General features: G+C 35.7%; 1 protein-coding gene across 3 annotated transcripts in view; it reads right to left on the bottom strand.

The window, feature by feature from the left end:
* Window positions 1-25738, bottom strand: part of LOC149797036 (E3 ubiquitin-protein ligase MYCBP2-like) — a 340499-nt gene that overhangs the window by 206571 nt on the left and 108190 nt on the right. For all 3 annotated transcript variants that reach the window (XM_089961694.1, XM_089961696.1, XM_089961697.1), the window contains 9 exons: window positions 25283-25452; window positions 22495-22620; window positions 18511-18638; window positions 9876-9967; window positions 8272-8406; window positions 6821-6904; window positions 5060-5156; window positions 3931-4120; window positions 1660-1937 (listed from right to left, as the gene is read on the bottom strand). In XM_089961694.1, the coding sequence (XP_089817820.1) occupies window positions 1660-1937; window positions 3931-4120; window positions 5060-5156; window positions 6821-6904; window positions 8272-8406; window positions 9876-9967; window positions 18511-18638; window positions 22495-22620; window positions 25283-25452 (1300 nt within the window). The remainder of the gene's footprint in view (window positions 1-1659; window positions 1938-3930; window positions 4121-5059; window positions 5157-6820; window positions 6905-8271; window positions 8407-9875; window positions 9968-18510; window positions 18639-22494; window positions 22621-25282; window positions 25453-25738) is intronic.

Raw genomic sequence — 25738 nt, 5'->3', positions numbered from 1 at the left:
CAATATGCTGGCTGCCAGTTTAGCCTATCATGTGCTGAAAAATGGCATTAAGCCCACCACAATAGCAATAGAGCAAGAGGAAAAGTGAGATGGAAAACTTACAATATTAAACCATAAGCCTGACATTGAAAATAGGCCCTTCAATGTGGTATATACAGGCAATTCAAGTTTCATTACTTAATCTCAGACAGTTTTAAAGTTATTGAGCTAATGGAAGAGTGTGACAACATATCTTTTACGTTCAGAGACTGATCAGTTTAGACAAGCAAGTAATGTGACTGTCCATAAACTATAATTCTGTACTAACAACTAGTCTCTGTACACTTAAGCTGGACACTACATCACTGTACTGTTGGCAATCATCATGCAAAGCAACCAGTGATGTAGAACTGTTTTATATCTTTATCCTTCACTCCTCAAATTTTAGGACTTGACTCAAATCTTGTTCAAGTTTTCTAACTTGGCAAATAAATCAGAAAACTCAAGTTTGAGTCTGAAATTAAGGTCATTTTCAGCCAAACAAACATAATGTTCCAAAAGTCAATGGCTTTATGACTTACTGTCATAAAATCTTAAGTTAAAACCCAATCTCAAACATTTTTGATTTCCATGAATAGCCAAAAAGTGCATCTAAATCCTTGCAAGCATGTCAGTCATGAGACCAAAGTTAAGAAGACCGAGAGAAATCTCTGTCACAAAAGTCACAGGATAAATCTAAAAAATGTTAGACTTTGTGCTCGAGCATGCATTTCCTGTTTAATGAATTTTAAGAACACTGGGCCAGGAGTTTAAAGGTTTTACTTTGTCAAGGTCAAATGGTACCATAACTGGAATGCTTGAACACAGAATCTGGTGCAACTCAAGTATTCGACATAGCTGCTGTAAAGGACATTTGAGCAAGATAATCCAACTCTGTGGCAGCTATCAAAGTGCCTGTGCCATAATCCCTTTATCTTATAGATACCAATCCTTCAAGATAAATAATTAGAGCAAAATTTCTACTTACAAAATTATAAATTACATGAAGTAGATGCAAAAGTATAACAACAAAAACAAAAACAACCCACAATCTTTGGGTCTTGTTCAATGAAATCTGAATCAAATAAAAGGACAGCTCTCCCTTAACCACCAACTACACTATGTAATGATCCACTTTACAGTGATAACTGTATTATGTATAGGACAGTGATATACTGAGAATAGCATATTGGTATACATGGTTATGATTTTTGTCATTGGATCCATAGCGGTACTGCATTATATCTGGAATTGTGTTATAATGGAATACCATATATACTCACTTAACAATACGAGTCCAACTGCAAACTGCACAGACACAGATCTGCTGGTGCATTATGTGACAGCAGATCTGGGTCTGTGCAGTTTTGTTAGGAGTATTCAGTAGTACGAACAACACATAAACTGATCTGCAGCTGCATTATGCTATGGCAGATCTGGATCTTTGCTGTTTACAGTTTGATTTGACTGATATGCAAGTATATAGAGTACATTATAATGCGAGTTTTCCTACCAATCATACAAGTATTCTGAAATGCATTTGGTAAGTATTAATTCTGTTACCCGAACCATCTTCTCATACAGTGTTTTTAGAGGCATGCAAATGCTATAACTTAACTAAATCTGTCTGGTGAGACTCACTGGTTCCAGCTGGGTGAGAAGGTCACAAAGACAAAACCACTTGAGGCTCCCTGTGGGGTAAAAGGCATGGAAACAGGACCGAAACGTCAGGTGACACTCAGTCAGAATTTCCTCCACCAAAGGTTGCGAATGTACAGCTCCTGGGGGCTCTGATAAGAAAATCTGCACCTTGGATAGTGGACCAATTTCCTCTGCCAAAATCCGCCTTAACAACTCCTGGGCACTTCCAACACTCTCTGCCAACCGGCTAGTTTCTTGCAACCCTTTCTTGACAGAAACTAAAAGGAAAAATGTGAAAACTGTGTACTACCTGATCTGACCTTGTTGTTTATTGCAATTGATCATATGTTCTGGTGGATGCAGTTGCAAAGTTAAATGACATCAGGGTCTATTCTAGAGTATGTGATTGCAAGCTGGAGTTGGAAATTTCTCCCCTTAATGTTAAGATCTAGAATATATTCTACTAATTGAAGATGGAATTTTTTTATCCATTATAGAAGTGGACTAAAGCCGAGGTCAGATCCACACATGATAATAATGTGGTTCAAAATATTATCTTCAGAGCTTTAACTAGCAAAATTAGCAAACAAGATTGCAGATTGCCCCTAGCTCCCTTCTCTTTAGGAACTGAATTTGCTTCCTCTCATAATAAACAAGTGCAGTTTGTTCTATGACAGCACTTAAAAGATGTGTAAGACAAGGTCATATGTAATCAAAGATCAGCCCTTGCCATTGAATCACTAATGGCTCAAAGTGAATTGATCTGGTATAATGGTAGCAACAAAAAAAAGCAACAACCTAACAACTTCAACTCAATATCCGATATGTGTACAGTTACCTAATTCTGTTACATTGGATCAGGATTTATCAATCTGAAAAATAATAAGATATATATCCACAGAAATAACATTGACCAAGGTTGGAAATAATGTAACAGCCCCTAAAGATGTACACACATATTAAGGTTGACAATGCCACTGACAAGAGTGACTGTGAGATAGGGAATTAAATTCAAGTCAGAAATATCAAGAACCACTATTACAAGTTTAACAGAACTGTCGAACACCTGGATTGTCGAACACCAGGATTACACATAGCTGCCAACCTTCCAGGCTCACAATTAGTGAAAGTAGGGATAAAAAGTCGTGAATTTAGACAAGAATTCGTGAAAAATACCATGACAATAACTCCATCCACTCTGACCATCAATACTACACTATATAAAGTTCGCAATATAAAACTAAAACACTACATATATGCAGAAATATTTATTTATCAAGACATGATACTGTGACAGACTTAAACTTCCTCAACTGCTTGATCGTAACTTTGTTTTCTAAACAGTTCAGACTTCTTGCCGGCTAAAGTCTTATTTTTCCTCACAAGAGAAAATACACTTCGCTTGCACTGTTGCTGTGAGGAATGCACAGGAGCTGCAGCACTTTTGGTCCTTCCACAGGAAAATTTGGAATCGATTTTCAAGTCTGGCAACATTTGTCAGAACAAATGTTTAGCATGGTCTCCAGCTGATAAAGGTAGATTGTGTTCGACAAGAAAACTCACAAATAATGCTTCAGTGTTGGTAGCCTGCATTTCCTCCGCCAATTGTTTAAAATATTCCGGAGCTGAAATCTGCGAATTCTTAATTTTCCCAACTTCTATGTGTTTTATGCAACCGACGTGCTTCCTCACATCGTCTTTGCGATGTCGCACTGAGTGCAAAAAGCATGATGAATATCGATGTTTAATGGCAGAATGCACGGCCAATTTTTTATTTATTCCAAATTAAACTTCACTTTTTGAGTAATAGAGTTCTTTTTTCTTAGTGGTGAAGACGTTTTCAAAATCGTACATGCGATGCTGAACCGTAACTCAAATCAGTGTTAGTGACGCTTGCGCGGAGCAAAATTCCGGTTAGGCCCTGGTTTCTCTCAAAAGCATTTGTAAAACTACTCTTATACATACAGATTAAAATAGGCTAAAATGCTTGCTACCGGGCCAACTGTACTAATCGGCTGTAGATCTACTAATATCGCGTCCAGTAGTACCGGACCGTTTCGGCAACTGCGAATATCATGACTAGCGCTTAACGGGAAATCGGTTATTTTATTAAAAATTTAAAATAATTGAGGATTGGAGAATTCGTGAAATTTTGGCTTGCGGCATGAATCCGTGAATCGCTGAAAAAGTCGTGAAATTCACACCAAATTCGTGAGGGTTGGCAGCTATGATTACAGCATAAACTCTAAAGCATTTGTCTGCAGTACTAACCTCCATCAGGATATATTTCCGTGACATAGGTCTTGATAAGGCGGAGACAGGCACAGCTGATATACACTAGTCTGTGAAGGTCACCAAGGGTTCCCACATAGCTGTCATCTACCTGGTCTATGTCCAAAGAAACTGAATGGAACGTGTTCCAACTCCATTCTAACAGTCTCAGGAGTGCATCAAAACATTCCTGAAGTTAAAATAAATATAAATAGGACCAACAGCATTTGTGTATGACATCTAAAACCATGTGATTACTAAATGTGGGGCATTCTGTGTTATAAATATTACTCCTCTCCAAGTCACAACAGAAACACAGAAATGTCCTGTCCTGCCTGCAAACAAATAACACCGTGACACCAGTGTCACAGACCTCTTACCCATTAATTTCATTGTAGCTATCATAATACCTTTGCAATCCTACAAACAAGAAAGTCTTATGACAACATAATGATGTACATACAGTACAAGTGTGAAAATGTCTACTGAAATGACAAATGCCATCACAATGGTCTCCCTTCTATAAAGCCACTCCTCAGTACAAATAAAAGTCAGCGTTGTAAAACAAGTTGCTTCTCTTGAGGTGGCAAAGTAGTGAAAAATATACTATTGCAGGATATTGATGTACACCAATGTAATAACAAGATGTCTTGTCGTCTGTAGTAGATGCCAATGGTGAATAAAGAATTAATTCATGGTGACAAATGTTACAATATTTCAGATATCAGAAGCACCAACAATGGGAAATGCTGGATGCTGGGGTTTCAAAGGTACTTTTAGCACATTATTGGCTATATCACGCTGAGGAAATGGGAAGTTATTTCTAAGGATGCACTGAGGAAGCCAATTTGGCTGACCTTGTTGGGCATCAAACCCACAACTCTGAAGCTAGAAGTCTGATGCCCTACCAACTCAGCCACCGCATCTCTCCTTATACAAGGAACGAAAATTAAAGCAATAAACAAAGCTCATACATTTTCTTCATTAACTCCTTCCCTCTGAATATGACTCATTATAATAAAGATATACCATGCTTTAAAATGCTTCCAGCAATAACACTAGCCAAATGCAATTGAAAACCAGGATAAATTGCGAGACAAATTTAGCTTCACATGTCTGGGACGCTTACAGCAGATACAGAACTGGAAAAATCCTTGCTGAGAACATGGGCTGGCTCAACATTGTCTGACTTCCTGGATACTGTTGGACTGTCCCGAGATGGAAGTCTGAAAACAGATTTTCATAACTTCTTTAGTCATGCTTCCAACATTATACCATAAAATGGATGAAAAAACAAACATTTTCTCCAAACATTTTGTCTACGAATGAAAGATACTAAGAAATCACCAATCTTCTTGGATTTCTTGGCTGCCCTTAACCGTAAATTTAAGATCCAATGAAAAATTAACCACATATGATAAAGAAACCACCCCTCCCAAAATTGTCTTAGTGTGTTTCATTCCTGGAGATGAACAAACCTATTTAATAAATGAACATCATTTCTGTAATCTGGCAATAAAGTATTTGCATCCATACATGTTTATTTTATTTAAACCCTTAAAACCCCCAAAATATAATGCATTTCTTTCTTTTTAAATAAGTACATAATCCTGAAGCTGTAATTTCCACTCACTGCCTTAAATAAATGTTGTGAAATAAGGACAAAGAGAAACAAGAAAAACCACAAGGTATTCAACACTAATATTACTGAAAATGAAAGAAAGAATAATAGACAATACTATTATATGTAACTTTGATTTAATATTTATCCAAATCAATTCTACATTCAAGTGAATCTGTTGTCAAAACAAATAAACCTTCATGAAAACATATCGCACTTTATCCATGCATGCTTAACCCCAATGAACAAGAAGAATGTTGAATACTAGAACTATTGCTTGGAGCACAATTACTAATGAAACCATAAGTATATCACTAATCACTGCTGAGTACTGTAGATCACACTTCATAGATTTTTGGTCAAAACCACTAAATCAAAATCATGTCAATTAAATCTAATGGTACACACAAATGTCTGTCACGTAATTATAATCATGAAATTGTTGAATTCAACAAGTACTGCATTTTCAAAGCTAAGAATAATTAGGTCTGATCTTTCACACATTTTTGCACAAGATACAAATTATTCATTATCATGAATCAGATCGATTAATAAAGTTTCAATTGATGTCGTGTTGCTGAAGTTGGTTATACATGAGGCAAGCTCAAACAAAGGAGTGATTACATGTTTCATTCATATATGGAACAATGAAATGCAATCTGCATTTATCTAAGTTGAATTTTGGCACTCTAAAGCCACTGTGTTAATGCCATAATTATCAAAACGTATTTGATGGTGCAACATACAAACATGGTTTTAAAGAGATCATATCATGTACTTTATTAATTATCTTAGTGTTGTTGGCTATACTGGCATAATTTGAAATTATTGATTTTGACAGGTGGGTTTTTTTGGTGCTCATAAGGGTAGTAGTACTTTTTTAAACCATTAAAGAAACCATCATTTGTTTTTGGCATAGTTCTGTTCTCTTTTTTTGTATTCTTTTCTTTTGTGGTATTTGTAGAAGTTAATCCACAATAAATAAATTACCAACAAACATGAAAAGTTTGACTTGCAAAACCAAAACTGTAGGTATCTTTTTTCGTTTTTTTATACAAAACTACAATAATAATGACCCATAATGCTAAAAGTAAATGTGATGAAACTAGAGCAATTTACACTACACTTTTTCCACATAAAATGATCCATTATAAAAACTTTGTCTTCATCATTTTAGTTCCAAATCTGACACATTTCCTGGTACAAAAGTAAGTGATTACCTGGTAAATAATACACTGATATATCAATAAAATTAAAACTGGTTTTTACCTGTAAAGGAGTTGAGGTATCTGGCCTGCATTTACATCTGTGCCATTGTTGGATTTCTTGGAGCTTTTGAATTTAAAAATAACCCTGTTGAGAAAGAAAAAAAAGATTATTCATAAATACTTACAAAATCAAACACTAGCATTTTAACATGTTGATTTTACATGTAGTAAATACATATAGCATACTGAACAATGCTAAATTGTTCACAGTCAGAGTTCACATCACAGAAGAGATAAAATCAAATCAAATGAAGTGACTAATCAGAGTTATATAGGTCATAATGAAGACAATTAACTGGTCTGACAACATTAATATAATTAATTGGCAATAAGTTACCATTTATACTCACATATAAGATGGGTATATCTGCAGACAAACAGATCTGAACAGCAGATCAGAATCTTTATTTTTCCTTCTACTGATTAGTCCTAACAAACTAACCAGCATATTATGTGATGCAGTTTTCAGTTGGATCAGACTTACAGAGAAAAAATCAAAACAAAATATGCGTCTTACCTATTGCACTGGTTTTAAACGAGGGTATGTAGGATTTTAAGGGTTTTACAAATTATGATCATCAATATAAAACAATTACATAAGTCCACTCTGTAACAAAACAGAACCTGATCTGCCAGTGCATGATGTGCCTACGGATCAGGATCTAAGCTGTCTGTTCTAATGATCACTCCTAATAAACTGCTTATATCCAAATTCTGAAGCACATTAAGTGATGGTAGATTTGGGTCTGTGCAATCTGCAGTTGGACTCGACTAACAAATGAATATATATGTTATCCTTCTGAGGAATCAATTATACCCACTTACCCACTCCAAGCATTTTTGTCCTGATGAAAATATAATTTTGCAAAAACAGGTAAATTGATACCATATAGCTATGAAAATTGATACCACAAAAACAAAGAAATTTATCTCACAAAACCAAGGATAATTATACCACTTAACTATGGGAATCGATACTACAAAACCATGGAAACTGATACCATGAAAATAAATGAATTAAGAGTTCCTTCCAAAATCTGCTTAGATAAATGTTTCAATGATTACAGATATTAATGCAGACAAATAGATATGAATGAAAGAATATAAGTAAGATCTTTTAAAATGTCATTGAATTCTACTGGACAAAAATAGCATTTACAAAAATGTATAAATTTTTGTACACAAAAGAACCAAATTGCTTAAATAACGAATTTGACACACAAGAGATGCAACTTCTCAAAGACAGAATACGTTACATTCATCTGTGTGATCTCTGGAACCTTGATCGTTGGCAAATGTATCACATAATTTTTCACTCAAAAAGAAAAAAAATTACTACACGGGTATACTCTGAGAATGAATCATTGTAAAAAGAATATTCAAACTGCTGATGTACTTAAAAGTAAATAATTAAGATACTATGCATATTTTCTGCAAGAGATATACACTTACTGGTCATCGGTGGTGACCACTGCCTGTCCACTAGAGCCACAATCACTGCTGGGACCTGAGATACGGGCCCATGCCACATACCAGCAGTTGGCCTGTATCAGAACTGGTTCATCAAACAGCATAGCATGCTTCTCTCTGAAACCACATTATGTCATCCTCATAAGCATCATTATCCTCATCACCATCTGCTTACTCATCATCATCATCATAAAAACCCATCATCAAACAATAGTATTATCATTACTTTATTGCACTTTAGTAATAAAGGTTATAATTTCATAAGTTTTCAAGTTTAAATTAATGACTCAAACTACCACGTTACTGACTACACCTTACTAATTCTAGCACATGATGCCCATATAACAATGTGATATCTACAGTGGTCCTCCTTTTCAATTTCCCCCTCCACAAGCTGCTTTTTATGGCCAAAATCATGTGATACCAATGAGTCTGTCTTCAAATATACCCCTCTAGAACAACCAACCCTCTAATGTGGCCAGCATAATAGCAAGAAAAGTCAAATTTACCCCCTATCAGTGACACTTGTTGGGGCTTACAGATGTAAATCTCACAAATATTTGCTGACTTCTAAATTCAACACAGTGGCATCTGTTTCAACATATCAACAAAATAACTAACTTTAATCCATATGAAGGTCAATAACCCAATTATCCTTACTGCTGCGTGATCCTTATCTATCAGGTCTTGTCACCTGGATAATCACCATCAATTATTACAATTGATAATTATTGAAATGACAAAAGTCAACAGCTGTGAAGCACATTATTGTCAGCATGATATGCATTCACCATAAAGTTAAATTGGTAAGTTAGTCATTATGGCTTCTCTTTGTATGATTACAAGAAAATAATGGTACCAGACTATAACCAGTCAATCACATCACAAGCTCACTTCCTTTGTAGGCACTGAACAATTTGTGTAATACCTAGATCAACACAAGTTTACAGTAATAGCTATAGTATAGTTTGAAAGTGATGAGGCTGCCAACCAAGAAATAAATTATTGTAAAAAAAGTGCAAACTATCAGAAGACCTTCTCAGTTTAGAAGGAAATGGGAATGCAATTTAACTAAGATCATTGCTGAGAAATTTTATCAGAAAGGTTTAAATAAACTTGTCAGCATGCATTCTACAGTGGGGGAAGATGGAACAGATGGAAACAGCTATGACACTAAAGCCTCAACAAGGATGGAAAATAATATTGTCAAATGTGTGACAAGGCTTTTGCATAATACTGCACCAAGATTGATGATTATTCATAATCATTTGTAATTGTATTAATATAACATTTATCACATTAATTCCATGACTTACATATGATGTTGTAATGAAAATATTAAATATTTTACGTATGCCTTTCTTACTTCATATATAATTACTACAAAGGTCTCTGTAAACCCCTATTTTTAAGGCCATTTTCCTGCTGCAGAATGGGACGTCTTATAGAAGGGTGACCTCTGTACATAAGTGATAATTCAGCAACATAAAGCTATTCAATGACGAAAAACTCTACCAAAAGAAGGGTCAGTCATGTGCAGGTCTTGCCACTGAAATTTAAATATTTCTCAACATTCTACCCATTACCTGGCCCCACATTCAAAAGCAACTTCCTCTGTTTCTGCCAGTATCTCACCATCCCCTTCATTCTCCCCTCCATCAGGACCCAACTCGAACAGCTGCAAGTGTAGAAACAAGAGCATTGTATGAGGTACATGGTACTCCCCTCTAATCAAGTCTGTGAGTGGACTGGGTGTGGTAATTACTGGATGTGTGGGTATATTGTTTAGAGCTGGCAAAAAACTGCAATATGTTAATGTGGCTAGGAGAAATATATTGTATAGATTTCTGTACAAGTCAGATCCAATTGCAAATGACACAAACCTTGATCTGCCATCACATAATATGCCAGCAGATCTGAGTCTATATTGTTCGTTCTACTGATTACTCCTAACAAACTGCACAGTCCCAGATATACCAGCACATTATGGGACTGCAGATATTGCTTTGTGTCATTTGCAGTTAAATTTGATTTATAAACAAGAATATATGGTACTGAAAAGAAACAGTGTTTAACATCACTTATGTAATTATAAAATATTGTATGAACAATGGTCAAGACTGGTCAACAACGAAATCCTTTATTAGTATACACAATACAAACATTATAGACACTGTAATAAAATTTGAAATACATAATAAACATTAAAGACATTGGAATAAAATCTGAAATATATGTACTCAAATAAACATTATAGACATTGGAATAAAATTTGAAATACTCAAATAAACATTATAGACATTGGAATATAATTTGAAATACTCAAATAAACATTATAGACACTGGAATACAATTTGAAATAACATCTTTTAGAAAGACTACAGTGTAATATTTCTTTCTGCATCCTGCATTTTCTATAAAAATTGTTTTGCAAGGATCATGCAGATGATGCTAATTCTTTTGCTTTAAAAGCAAAGGATAAAACTGAAGGAACTTGATACAAGGTGCAAATCAGAAGCATGGCCATATCTGGGAAAATTTAGATGCAGTGTTGAAGTTTTTTCCTTGTAACTACCTTTAGAATGAAAACTAAAAATGAGACCCCACAAACAATGAACCCACGATGCAAACGATAGTGGATTTTTGATGATTCATAGAAAGTATAAGACAACTACATGCAAAATGAATTGTTACAAGAAAATAGAACATTAAATCCTTGATACTGTCATTGATGTACCATGCAGTATGTACAAAAAAATGTCAATATGGGCATACTATTCCTCAAAACTTGAAAATGACACAAATATTTGGATAAAATATTCATGAAAATATGAAACAGCATGGAGAAGTCAACTGAGTTAAATTTTGCCCATGATGAGTAGACAGTAATTAAAGTTTCATTATAAACCTGACAAGGATAAAACTTTAGCTCCATTTTACTCTGACCTAGCGTGTAGGTAACATTGACCTTTAGATTGAGTGCATGGCTGTGATGTGTGATTCTGCATCTGGTCATGCTATACACACAACTCAAGTTCCTTTAGAGATATTTTTAGTGGTTCCTAGTTTATACCCTGAACAATAATATTTCATATTTTCCTTGCCGTTACAATGACATTATGACAGGGAGAATGTATGAGGCATGCAGTACTCCAAATATTGTCATGATTTATGTGCAAAAATTCTATATTTCAAATATCCTTAGTGGTTAAAACTTTAACCTGAACAAGGATGCAAATCAGATTTTCAATTCCCTAATCAGTCACCTTGACCTTCAGACTGGGGTGTGTGAGGCTGTAGTGTGCAACAAATAAATTAAACCTCATACATATCTGCATAAAGCTGTATTGAAATATCGACATTTCCACAGTTACAGCTCAGACAAAGATCACTAATTTTATTTCTCCTTCGATTATGTACCCCAATCACATTACATTAGGAATATTTGCCTACTACCTCATGAAAGAATGAAAATCATCTTTTTCTTGTTGGTCCTAATAGCAAAAAAACCCAGAATGTATGGGGTCAGGATTGCAAGATGATTCTGATAGCTCATTTCCAATGAGACAAGCCCTTGGTCACTGATCTACTCGATCTAGCGATAGATCTGCCCAGGAAGATTCCATCCAACCTGACTCTTTTGAAGCAACCATGGGCATCTGTCCTGGACCATCTTCTTCTCCATGCTTGGCTCTTATCAGGACAGCCTTGCGGGACAGACAAATTAAACCTTAAATTGTGTAGAGAATCTCAAGAGCAAGAAGGCCCTCCATTCTGAAGGCTTATGAGGGAAAGTGACATGTTTTCAGGGACTGGTACCAGACCAATAAAATCTTCATCTCTGAACTGACCTACTTATTTTTCTCTGGATCTCTGAGGAGAAACAGTTGGCCCCAATCAAAGGTGGCCACTGGACACTTTCCAGCATCATGGACTCTCTTCAGTTCAGATTGGAGGGTTCTGTGGTTCTCTAGACAAAACCAGGCTTTGTAGCAAAAAATTGGTTACCATCCGTAAGTCACCAAAGAGTTGTCACTCACTCTCTTCCATAGTCATGTCGAGAACAGAGGCCATGCAAGAGTCTGTTTGTACTTCCAAGCACTACTTGAAACATAGAGACAAGTCATGGCATGTGCAAATGACTCTTCGTTCTGGTGAAAGCCAGGATACAGAATATCACCCCTCAAGCCTTTGCTTCATGGTTGAAGTAGGTTGTACACTTAGTGTACTCTGACGTCTCACCAGATCAGTCGCATCATGAACATTATGGCTCAGAAGCAAGCCATATCTGTGAGCTCGTGTTCAAACAAAAAGTTTTAATCAGAGATATATCAAAAGCTGTTGGCTGGCATGCAAAGTGAACTTTCTAGAGGTTTTATCTCCAAGATTTAGCGTCACAGAGGAAAAAGTTACATCTGATTGGTGTGGTGGCAGCAGCACAGCCAGCCACAAGACACGACCAGATCAATGAACAAAACCTGTTATCTTTGCCGAATTTGCCTGTAAAACTTTGTAGGTCAGAAGTTTTCAAAATTCATCTTCTTATATGTATATAAGGGTCACAGGTCAAGTGACCCCAGGCTGTGTTGCTTATGTAATTAGAAGAACAGGTGTTCACATGAGGAGCCAACTATCATCAAGGAGGTAGTGGTAAGATGCTCAGCATCCCCTCTGCCTATTACTTATTCTATTGCAATGTGATTGGGGAGCATATTCAAAGGAGAAAGCACATTTTAAAGTACATTATGTTTCTCCAAGAATAATTACCCAATCATATTAAAAACCCTATCAACCACCCCACCAAATCCTCATCACTATCTTGCTCTTGCTCAGCTAAAAACTGATAATGCCAAGGGGAGGTAAATAAAGATGCTTTTCGTCTTTTAGTAGGGATGGATTTGCAAGGTGGCAGGCAAATATTCCTACCTTAATGTGATTGGGTATTCTTGGAGAAACATAATTTACTTCAAAATTTGCTTTTCTCCTTGTTGTAACCATAACCTTTGATCTGTGGATATGACTATGGCAAGTGACACTTTTTCTACTTATCCTATATACCTGATCAAGTTTCATTAAATGTGTGCAAGTGTGTATACTAGTACTGCAGTATGTAAGGTAGCTAAATTTTCAGTCACAAATTATCTGGTATATGGTTTTAACTGATGTAAAAATAAAGTTTGTCACATACTGTCAAGGACCTAAAATGAGACATGTCAACCATGTCAAATGAATCATTCTCTCCTTGACCATTTAGTTGACAATGGACCTACACACCACGGACATATGCATGCACATGTAAAAGTTCCTGCTCACAAATACTTTGCATGTATAAATTAACTTACCTATTTCAGAATTTCATTTTATTCTGACACTGACATCTACAAGATTTCATTTTGGAAAACTAGATCCATATGGCCTTTTGGTTTGCTGTTTTATAGCACAGTAATCATAAAGGTTATTTAGTGCCAAGTGCCTTGACCAGGAAAACACCATAGTAACCTACCAGGTTTATTCTGATCACAAGACTTAAACCCACACCAACTGTCATTGTAACCCTGTGCCTCCTGACTTCATTAGTCACCTCTTAAGCACATCAGGTAGATTCTACATACTCTGAGCTTTTATGTGTGTGGGGGGGAGTGAGAGGGTAGGGGTGGGTGGGCAGAGGTGCATGGATTTTTTAAAGTATAAATTCTGTTAACAAAACTGATTACCACTTTTTAGAAAATGATGAATTCTCATGCACATATTTATTTTAATTAATACCTGCCTTAAAAAACAGTTTTAAAAGTTTTTGCAAATATATAAATACAAAAGCAATATGAGGAACGTAAGCTTGTGTAAAGTGTGCAAATCCTAACCATTATCACCAGCAATATGTGCTAGTGTGACAGCCCTGGAAGAGAAAGGAACTTAAAGGAGACTAGAAATCAATGAAAATACAGAATAATAATAAAGGCACTATAGAAGAAAACCTTATTCTGAAGTATCATCTGTGACCATAATGCCAATATTTAAATATTGGCATATCTTCTAGGAGCTGAATTTCCGTGACCTCATATGCAAAATTTCTGCACCTATTCGGTTAGTTTCGTGATGTGTCTCTTAGCATCCTGATTGATAGTTGCCAGAGTAAAAGACAATGCTGTTTTGCGTTGCTTACAGGTGTAATAGCACATTAACAAAAGGCTTTAGAAAATTGTATTTTCTTTATAAAAAATATAAAGGCATAAAGAAAGTATGGATACATTATTACAAGCGAATCGATTTCAAAGCAACACCATACAGCACTCTGTGCTCATTACATTTCTCAAAGGAATGTTATGAGAGGGATCACGAAAAAATGGCAGCTCTAGGATATGCAAATGCTAGGCCTAGACTAAAAGTTGGCGCTGTTCCAGACATACCGTTGGACATTTTAAATCCTGGGAAAAGTGTTAAATGTGTGACTTACAAAAATATGCAGAAGGCCAAGTAAGTGAGTACAAAATGCAACAATCAATTCACATATCTTTTATCTACACCAGCAGTGCTAAATAAAAATATGATAGCCCAACACCCGGGACCCCCTCAAATTTTAGTTTGGGCCCATCCTGTATTCAAAGTGAGGTGCACATCAGTCTTGTCCAAAAAAACTTGTTTGCCTGAGGAAACTTTGATCGTGCTGATAAAATGAGTAAATGTATTTTCAAGATGTTGACATACATGCCTTAACATGGCAAAATCTAATTCAAATCACCACTGTCCTAGATTAAATTGAGATATGACTTTAATCAAACGGAAGCTTTGCAAAAAAATAAGATTCTAAACCTCTGACATGCTCATGTTCTGAGAAAACACAATTTTCAGTAATCTAAAAAAGATTTTTATTTTTAAATATATATATTAAAAAAATTACTTTTAATCTATGCCTGTTACAGGTAGTATGTATAAACGGTAATCTGTAATGATTGGAACTAATATGAAACTATCATTTGGGCAGTTTAAATAGCAGCGATTAAAATGAAAGAGGTCAGGAATAAAGTCAAAGTTTCACATTAACTGGCTGACAACAGAAATTGGGGGGAGGCAACTATTGACCCCACCCCCTTGCCCCAATGTGCAAGCACCCATGGGACACGCCATTTCTCACTGTGATACGCCTTATTATCCCCCAGGACAAGACCCATTTTTATATTCTGGTCAGCTGTGGCTAAACTGCATAATAGCTAAAGTTTTGATTTAAGTACACAATCAATAAAGCCAGTGTGAATAATTAACAGTTAATCCTTATCCTTGCATTTATCTTGTGAAAAGGACTGCCCTTCGGACATACTTCAAAGAAACTATGTTCGACTGTGTGTGTGTGTGTGTGAGCACCGGCAACTGACTGGCAAATAAACAATGCCGTATTATTTTGTAACTTACAGTGCCTAAGACTTCTATTTAATAGTTCAAATATGCAGTCACCATACATGTGGCAAATGTCTTTCCTGCATTTTATATCCCACCTTATTTTCTTAAGTTTAAGTCTTAAGGCATGTAACAATGTTTACTGACTAACATATTTATTCTGAATTAGTTCTTTAGGGGCACATATACAGCATGGTATTTTTTCTTTAACTCCTTCTTTTAATTCAATAATGGTAATTAAACTTTACGTACATGGTAGAGTAATGTCAGGTGTTAACTGGCTGAGTTTCTTTGGCAGAAATATAGATGCAATTTTGCTTGCAGAGAAAATTACACAGCATTCACAGTGATCATTCATGGATTTAAGCTAATTGCTGATAATTTTATTTGTTTATTTTTGTTTACTACAGTACTGTTGTTGTGCTTTCAAAAAATCTGAAATTTACGTGAATAATGTTTAATCTTTACATTTTATTTACTGAAGGAAAAAACTGTCCTGTGATATTAATTATTTCATCACTACAATATTCACAAGTGATAAAATAGAATATGACATCTGTGGATTGCATACATTGTATCTATTTATGTTTGTTTGTTTTGATTTTTCTTCTGAGAAATGAAAATTGACAGACATAATGTAATAATTGGGAGTTCTCTGCAAAAAGATATTACGAGATTGGGAGGTAGGTTAGGAAATACCCCTAAAATCGGGAGGTTTTTCTTCCGGCTTGAGAGTTGACAGGTATGAACTGTCCAGGTTTGTGGAATTTCAGTCCAGGCTTGTGAATTTATTTAAGTCACCAACCAGGGGCCTGTGCCTAAAAAAATTTCTTTCAGCACTGACCAGTACAGCACATAAACTATATATACCAGACATGTATATACTATCAGATTTTTCAATACGCTAACTGTAGCCTGCACGTAAAATACACTGTAATGGAATCATAAGAAGGAAGTTTCTTAATGCTTAAATGAATTACTTATGATTTTTGCTTTGCAGATTTATTTGTGTTTTTTGTGTGAAAAACTAAGGCTTAAGTTACGATCAATGAAAACCATTCTCAATGCCTTTTACACCTCCCTGGTACTGGATACTGTTTCACACATAAATCGGTCCCCGTTCTAGTCTCTTTGCCCAGAATTCAGTATTATCTCTCAGTGTTTCAGTGTTCAATGTATATTTTCAGGATATCAGTCCTTAGGTGGTGTGTGTGTGTGTGTGTGTATTGGGGGTAGGTAATAAATGTTATTTACATTTAATACAAATGAACCTCATCCTACTTAAATGAGTTTATTGCATTGTGGTAAATTTTTAATTTTTACATTGGACACCATCAATTAATCCTTATCACTTTTTTGCACAGCGCACAATGTATAAGTATTTATTTTAAAATTACATTGTTTTTTTAAAAATTCCAAAACATGAAATATGAGCACCTTCTTACTGTTGTACTTTTCTGCTGTCAGGTCTTAAACACATTGTTAACACATAACTCAACAGATATAGAATCGGAAGCAGATTCAACTACTCCTTCTGTCTGTCTCACTCGCCATGTTTCTGTCTGTATTTGAGGACTGGCTAGTATTGCGCCACAGGACCATGTGATCTGTCATCTCATTAAAGCTCGGAAAAACCCAGCAATTTACAGAACTGTGATATCTTCTGCGCAATATAATCACTATCTGCCTAAGATATTTAATTTATAAACATTACAATCTAATTAAAATTTGTAGAGAATTACATACATAAAAGGAAGTTTTATTTCTGGTCTCCTTTACTTCATATAAAATCAAAGTACCTCTGTGGACAGATGTGCAGAAAATGGACAATGCCATAACATAATACACCCATCTTAAGACAGGCTTATTACAAATTTATAAATTTATTGTCTCACCTGTGATAACATCACTGTGGCCTTAGTAACATACGACAAATAAGATATAGCACTTTCATAATGCTCACAACAATCCACCACCCAAAAAGTGAAACAGCCCTCTATAATGCAACTTTCACCTTGGACCCCTGAAACTCTCACTCCCAAAAGGATGCCAAATGTACATTGGTAAATTTGGTCTGGTATCTAAATCCTTTTTATGGGCACACTTTTGGGTTGCTTTTGCTAAATTTAAACCAACTTAATGGTGACCTTGATCTCTGACCCATACAGTAGCAGTGATACTTTGTATCCTATGGTACATGAATTTATTAAATTTGATGACAATTAATCAACTTTAAACACAAGCCACCAAACTAAAACTGAAGCATATGCTACCTGTGACTTTGAATTTCAATTCTAAGTGTATTTCCCCTACCCACTCAATGCATTTATGAGCAAAGTCTTATGATAAACCACCAAATGCAAACTGTGTATATAGCTCTTAAAAAATAAAAACTTTACGAAAAGTGAATTCTGGAAAGTTGAAATGACTGATGCTGTGACTGCAGGCCCCAAAAGGTATGGATAGAATGCTCATCACATTGTAAATGGCACACAATAAGTTTTTTTGACATAAAAAAATCTCATCACTGAACATCTAAGACATAATGATTTCTTGAGTACAATAATCAGCATAAAGTGCATTCATTTCTTCATACAAACATTTGCACACAACACTGATACATATGGTACAAAATGCCACAAAATATTTTTTAAATTTCAGTAATATAATTTTCATCAAGTAAAATTCTAGAAAATAATAAAATCAGTCCAAGAAATTAGGATTAAATTAAAACTACATCTGAACATAAGAGCATTCTTCTTTAAAATGTTCCATTTGTCATATTATGTGAAAAGATAAATTCTTAAGTCTATTTTTGTTTGACTTTACCTTTATTCTGCCATAGTACTCCCCTCTTCCTCCAAAAAGACCAAATCCTCCCAGCAGTATGTCTGTGTCACACATGAATCGTACAGCCTCCACAGAATGACCTGAATATCCCCAGCCTCCTCCATGACCTGAAACAGATTGAAAGCTTAAGCAAGAATTTAAGATTCAAAGCTCATTTTGGTTTGAAAACCTCAACAAACCTTCAACGTGATTAAGTAACTGTATCTTGGCATTCTGATAATGATGACTGAAAAAGAGTCCTACAGATATACCTTCTGCCTTTCATATCATTATCAAATAACTCACTTATACAATGTTCTGAAGACCAATCTCATACTTTTCATTATTACATATGTGTAATATCACCCCATATTGTAAAATGTATTATCATGACAAAAAATAAGGCAAAAGATGTTGTCCATGTCATCTGAATTTATTTCAAAGTAGTTTTGCTACATGAATGGTTTTATTAATTGGCAGAAAATAAATGATATTTGTCATGTGATAAATAGAAATTTGCATGTGTACCAGATTTTAATGACATTTATTAAACTCACTAAATAATGTCATTCTTTGCCTTTTATTTAAACTGTCCAAAGGATCTTTTACATCAGCTCCAATCATGACTGTTTACTGTTAATATTTGTAACAGGTGTATCCTGAAAGTGATCGGGTTTTATTCTTTCTATTGTTAAAGATTACTAAAAATTATGTTTCATGAAACACAATCCAAAATTGTGCAGTTAGCATGACACACCTAGTTAAAATTTGATTAAAATCATATCTCCACTTCACACAGGACTGTGATTTTAATCCGATTTCTGGTTCTCTTCTTAATCAGTTGTGGCTACTCAAACACTTGTCTTGGAAATTTAGTTCCTTTTCATTTCTTTTTCACAGCCTCCAGTTCCCCTTCCACATGCTGCAGATGAGGTGCTGATTAATTCTGAGTCATCGGTTTGTGCAACATCTTCACGTCAGAACATGACCTATTCTCCTGCTCTATACTATCAACCATAGCAACTGATCTGACCATAAATAAATCAGTTATCATCCATTCTGACATTCAAAATCTCACTGTTTGTTATGCTTTTTAAAGTTCTGTTATGGCTCTTCAATGGATCAGTTTGTTATACCCCTCTAGGAGACAATTAAATTGGAAACCCTGGATAATTTCTGCAAAATCCCACAGCAAACCTCAGTCAAACAAATACTTGTATACAAACACTAAATCTACCTTAATATAGCTTAATTGAGATCACTGGCAAAATGGTTGACCAAGACTTAATTTGACAAACTTTTATTTGTAGTTTTTATATTTTTAAAAAAAATATCCAATATGCATTGGTTACAACAAATTGCGCGAATCACAAATAATTAGCATGACCTTCCCCCCATTGATTTTGAGAAGTTGCACTATTAGTGATCTATGTTACAAGAAAACTACGATCCCACAGTCTGGCAGCATCTCTGCAGATTGTGTCAAACTCTACTTTCAGCTGCGAGACAAAAGGGCAATAACTCTAACAATACTTGCAGAAGGAAAGTGATTTTTGTCCATATACACATCTTTAGATGATAACCCTAGCACTGAACACGAGACCCTCAAAGGAACTGATGCTCTGCTGAGAGAAAAGAATTTCCAGCAATATGAGATAAGACCAGCTCTTCCTTCAGCTGCTGAATGCTGAAACTATCTCTGATATTCTTCGATGATAATACGAGTTTCAAATTAGCTGCTGTGGTAGAGATTTTGCTTGACACAATTTTCATTTATGACCAAGCAGGTATCATTGGAAGTCTTGTGGTGAAAATCCCATATACTAATGATCATCCACCTTGAGGGTGGGGGGGAACAAGATTTTTAAGACTGCTGTCATGGCAGCCATATTGGATGTACAATTGGTGCCATTTTCATTTAGAACCATCTATGTATTATAAGGAGTTTAATGAAGAAAACCCGAAATTGACACAGCCATCCATTTGAGAGGAAATAATATTTTCTAGACAGCTGTCAGTGTCCATATTGAGGGTTAGTCATTAAGGACCAACTTGGCACCATAAATGCTATTCTGATGAAAACCATGTCACAAAACGAATAATGAAAATATTTTAAAGATGGCCACACAATGAAAGATCAGGTCAGCACCATTTTAATTTAGAATCAACAAATAGTGAAAAGCATAAACTGATATAAGCATTCATTCAGGATTAGTAGTGACAGCAAGCTCTTTAAGCTGGCCACTGTGGCAGCCATATTAGACCAGATCTTTCTGTTGAAAAACCGATGTCAGTGTGACTTTCCATTTCAGTGGGAGTAGTGATAAGATGACATTCTAGATGCAGACCTGCCAACCATGATGAGTCCATCTCAGTAAGGCAGTTGATTTTCTTCCATAAGATTGACCAGTTTTCAGTAAGGTGTAAAATGAATATCATAAACTGCTATTGTAAAGTTGGAAAATGCGATTAAAAGTTTGGTATTCCAAACATGCAGCGAAGATAAACATCATATTCAACTGAAAAGTTTGCAAAGTACGTGTAGACTTTATTTACCACTAGTACAGTAGCACAAACTTTAGTTCCAAACCCTATGCAACTCAATGGCTTGTTGCTATCTCTCAACATGATGTAATTGTTGAAATTCTTTTTCCATTTCACATGACGATGGCAATCATATCTCCCACCATGAGTCATACTCAAGTTGGCACATGATGTCCAACAAATGTAATTGTGTCCCTTCCAGCTTTTATTCACAAGAACTTGAATATTCATTTTTATTCTTCTGTGTTGATTATTAACACTTTTCATGAGGCTTATTTTCCCTTTCATCTTAAACATACATCACTTGCTGGATGCCATGTAAAAAAACAACCATAATCAACAGTTTGATCATGCAGATGCTTTGCATGAGCAAATAGGTGCAGTTTAAAGCATCCAATGTATTTATTGGCTGTCATATCTGCACCATTTTCATTTAAGAAACACTGGAAATCATATGCAGTCACCATCTTTATATAGGACCAGTAAGACATCATGGATCAGCAAGACATCATGGACCAGCAAGACATAATAAGAAGTCTTTCTGTGAAGACCAAATGCTGATGTAGCCATCCATGAATTAGGAGTAGCAATAACATTTCCAAGACAGTCACTGTAGCAGTCATACTAGATACCAGATTGATACCATTTTCATTTTGGTCCAAGTAGACATCATACATCATAAGTCTTTAAATGAAAACCCTATGCTGGCATGACCATCCATTCAGGAGTAGTAGTGATACTATTTTCAAGATGTTACAGTGGTAATTAGCTCAATTAGCACCATTTTCATTTAGGACCAAGCAGACAATAGGATGAATGTGTGTGAAAAGTTTCATGGCAATCCTCCAAGTAGTTAAAGAGGAGTTCCAATAAAAAAAAAACTGGTGCTAATGGATGAATGGACAATGGATACACTGGACAATGGATGAAAGACCATCCAACAAGTTCCCCTGGTCAAAGACCAGAAGAGCTAAAACTATTGTGGTCAAATGTTATATGGAAAAGTCTCCATTACAGATGTAAATCTGAGTAATTTCTACTTAAGTTGGATTACACATTAGTTGGATTACACATCTGGATTTTAGTTCATACTTGTCTTCTCACTCAGATAATGTAAACCAGTAATGTGGAAACAAATAAACTAAACACACTGTTTTGTTTGAGATCAAGTGGTTTCCATTTCAGCTATGGATTTTTTTAAAAACTATGTACACCTACACACACAAGCTACAATTTTTCTACCCGATTTGACCTCGCCATCAGTTTGTGGTCTAAAAGTACACGTCATGTGGGATCCAAAAATGATGTTTATCACATTAAGGAAAAATAGCTTGGGAAAACTGACATGGACAAGAAGTCCCTTTGGGTGCTCAACACATCAGGGATTTGTTATATTCTGGGACAACTATACAAGAAGCAAGGAAGTCTTCTATTACTTACTTTCAAATCTGTTAACTAAAGAGAAGTCCTCCTTGGCATAGACTTTGGTGGTTGCCTGCTTCTCTCTTGCCTCTTCCTGTACTGACAGGTTGTGTTGACGGGCTGTGGTCAGGGTGTCCAAGCAACCTGCAATGAAATAATTTATGCCTAGATTGAATGCCACACATATAGCAACTTACAAACTTTCTTTTATAAAAGAAAAAACAAATTGGAATTGTTTGCCAACAGAGACAGAGGTCTTCATCTAAGAGAGCAGGTTGTCTTTGGTATTTTTTCATTTGTGTCATCATACCTCTGTATTTCTTTCGAATAATACTTTCTTACTTCTCTATATTTCAGTGCATGCAGTTACTGTCAGACATATATGGACTTAATACCTATCCTTGATCCTTCAGTAGAAGATCTAGATACTCTCTGATGGCTTACGACTATGTGAGTTAGTGTATGTACCAACTATTCATATCTTTATTTATAATATGTACATATGTGACCATGTGGCAGTCCCACAGCTTTGTGGCCTATGTGATTCAAGTTCTTGTTCTTAATTCAGAAATGGTAGGTTATATATGATGGCCAGTATATCTGGTGGAGGAAGAAACTAGGAAAAGCCCCAGAAAATAACACCAACCTATGGGAACCTACTGGCAAGCTTACTCGCATACCCACATTGGCCAAGTCCAAGACTTGAACCCATAGACATAGGAGAGTAGCCAGTTATACATGGTGGCCAGTATATCTGGTGGAGAAAGAAACTGGGAAAAGCTCCAGAAAATAACACCAACCCATGGGAACCAACTGGCAAGCTTACTCGCATACCCACATTGGCCGAGTCCAAGACTTGAACCCATAGACATAGGAGAGAAGCCAGTTATACATCGTGGCCAGTATATCTGGTGGAGGAAGAAACTAGGAAAAGCCCCAGAAAAAACACCAACCCATGGGATGCTACTGGCAAGCTTTCTCACATAAAAGGGAGTGCCTTGGTCCACTCAACCACTGGGACCCAAAATTACTTCAAGTAATACTATATTAATGACATACTCGTAAAAAGTTTCCTGTAAAATATAATCCAGCAAGAGTATTGGCCTTCAGGGATTATTTTCCAATGTAACCCAAATTTTGACCCACTGCACCCTTTGGGTGTGCTTATTCACCTATTATAGTTCTGAGAAACAAAATCTCAAAATACCTTTGGAAATACATATAAATTAAGAAACTTCTACATACTAAATTCCATGTCCTATGTCACTTGTCAATATTCAAATGAGCGTGGATGAATATGAATGATAAAGGAGTGGCCTATTTATGATGTTATCCTTTTCAGCTGATACATGCATGGTTTCCATATGTATTTAATGCCAAGATGGCCTGCAATAACTGATCAAAACTGGTACCCTCAATTTGTTTGCATAGCAACAAAAAACAAACAAGCAGTCTATTGGTAAATACTTGCTCAGAGGAACAAGCTGAATTAATGAACACTTGGCAGCTACTTGAGAAACCCTGACAAAGCCAGATTCATCACGCAGATAGCACATGCCAACATGACAGTCATGTAACATGACAAAACCATCACTGACATGTGCTCTATTCTTGAAGAAAGTTACAGGTTTCTGATTGTTGATCTCAGAATAAATATGTTGAGAATTAGGTGTACTTTTGTTCTTTTACAAACATTATGTGCCTTTCATTAATATTTTTAAATTTTGTACATTTACATTTGAAAGGGGTTTGTTACTGATATCATGTGACTCTTGGACCTCTCATGTCATGGTCAAGTAAGTTGCAAGATTTGTGTAGCCATGTGACCAACAATGCAATAGGCAAGTACCATGACAAAATTCAACACTATCGTTTCATCTCACCTGTCATCAGATTAAAGAGATATCCATTATAACACTGGCAATTTCTTAGAAAATAAACCATTTTTCTATTGATTTAAATCAGATATGACTCGATATAACATCATTTCAGTTTGCTAGGTATGCAGGTAAGCGGCTACCCTACGTTGACACCACACAGTGCGGTAAATTTACAACAAGTAATTGACTCTGACCCTACACTCCAACATAAATGTCCAAATATAAAAAAATGGGGTGGGAAGGGCAAGTGGACTAGTGAAGCATTATGAACAAGAGCCATTTCATTTGTTTCACAGGATGATTTAGTTTCATGTGGCAATGATAAAATTCAGATGATTCTTGATCACTACGATACTGTGAAAATGGTAGGACAATGTCAGTACTAGATGCCAAATTGGCACTTGAGGAATGGAAGTTTGTGAAAGTAGTTAGAGGATGTAACTATCCCAAGTACAGCTTTTCCAGCCCTATGGCAGCCAATCATACTTCAAACGTACAAAATCTGTTAAAGTTAATACAGTTTCTCTTGTCTTTCCTCTCCAAACAGCTACATGTGAACATGGATTTAACACACAAAATGGCAAAAAGACAGTGAAATGCAATCAATTATCAGGCTATGGAGAGCAGAGAGAAAGACGGAAGATTGTTTCAATAACTGAATAGATAGGATCCTAGTTTTACCTGCAAACTTAAGTAAAGATCTGTATGCTATGAAAAGTACATGTGTATTTTGAGTGATTCAATTACAAAATTCAAGATCTTTTGCATTGTCCCTTTTCCTTAATTGTGGGTCAGAGGGACACATAGTCCCTTGCCCAAAGAATGTTAGGTGCAAAACAATGCTGTAATATCTGAAACACTACAGACAGTTGTGTTAGACATGTAAAACCATATTTCATTTGCCAAGTCCTTTACACACAACCTACCCAAGATATGGAGCGCACAGTGGGACCTGCTGGTTGTGGCTCCTGATCTGGTTGGCATGGCAACCTCTGGTTTGAAGATATCACACAGACTTCCTTCAGCCTGTGGTATAGATCTGGCCTCCATGGCTACTACATTGAAACACTTTATATCCTGGCTCTGTGGATTATAACTGTAAGAAATAACACAATAGGTTAGATAACATACTGAAGATATGCATTTTAGACTACAAGAACATTTTAAATTTGAAGCCAACTCAGACTGTATTAAGATTTATTCAGAACCCATCTCCTTTATAGATTATGTTTTACAAGAAGTACAGGAATGCTAAAACATTTTAAAAATGTGAAACGATTAAGCATTTTATATGCAAACATACAGAAAAAGTAGCATCACTGTTGAGGGATTTTAATGAACAACATTTGTTGGGGCACAAGAGAAGAAACTGAGCCCTATGG

The sequence above is a fragment of the Sinohyriopsis cumingii genome, chromosome 6 (assembly GCF_028554795.1).
Source record: "Sinohyriopsis cumingii isolate HCF-2022 chromosome 6, ASM2855479v2, whole genome shotgun sequence".
Taxonomy (NCBI): Eukaryota; Metazoa; Mollusca; class Bivalvia; order Unionida; family Unionidae; genus Sinohyriopsis; species Sinohyriopsis cumingii.
This window is presented reverse-complemented; position numbering and strand designations above follow the sequence as displayed.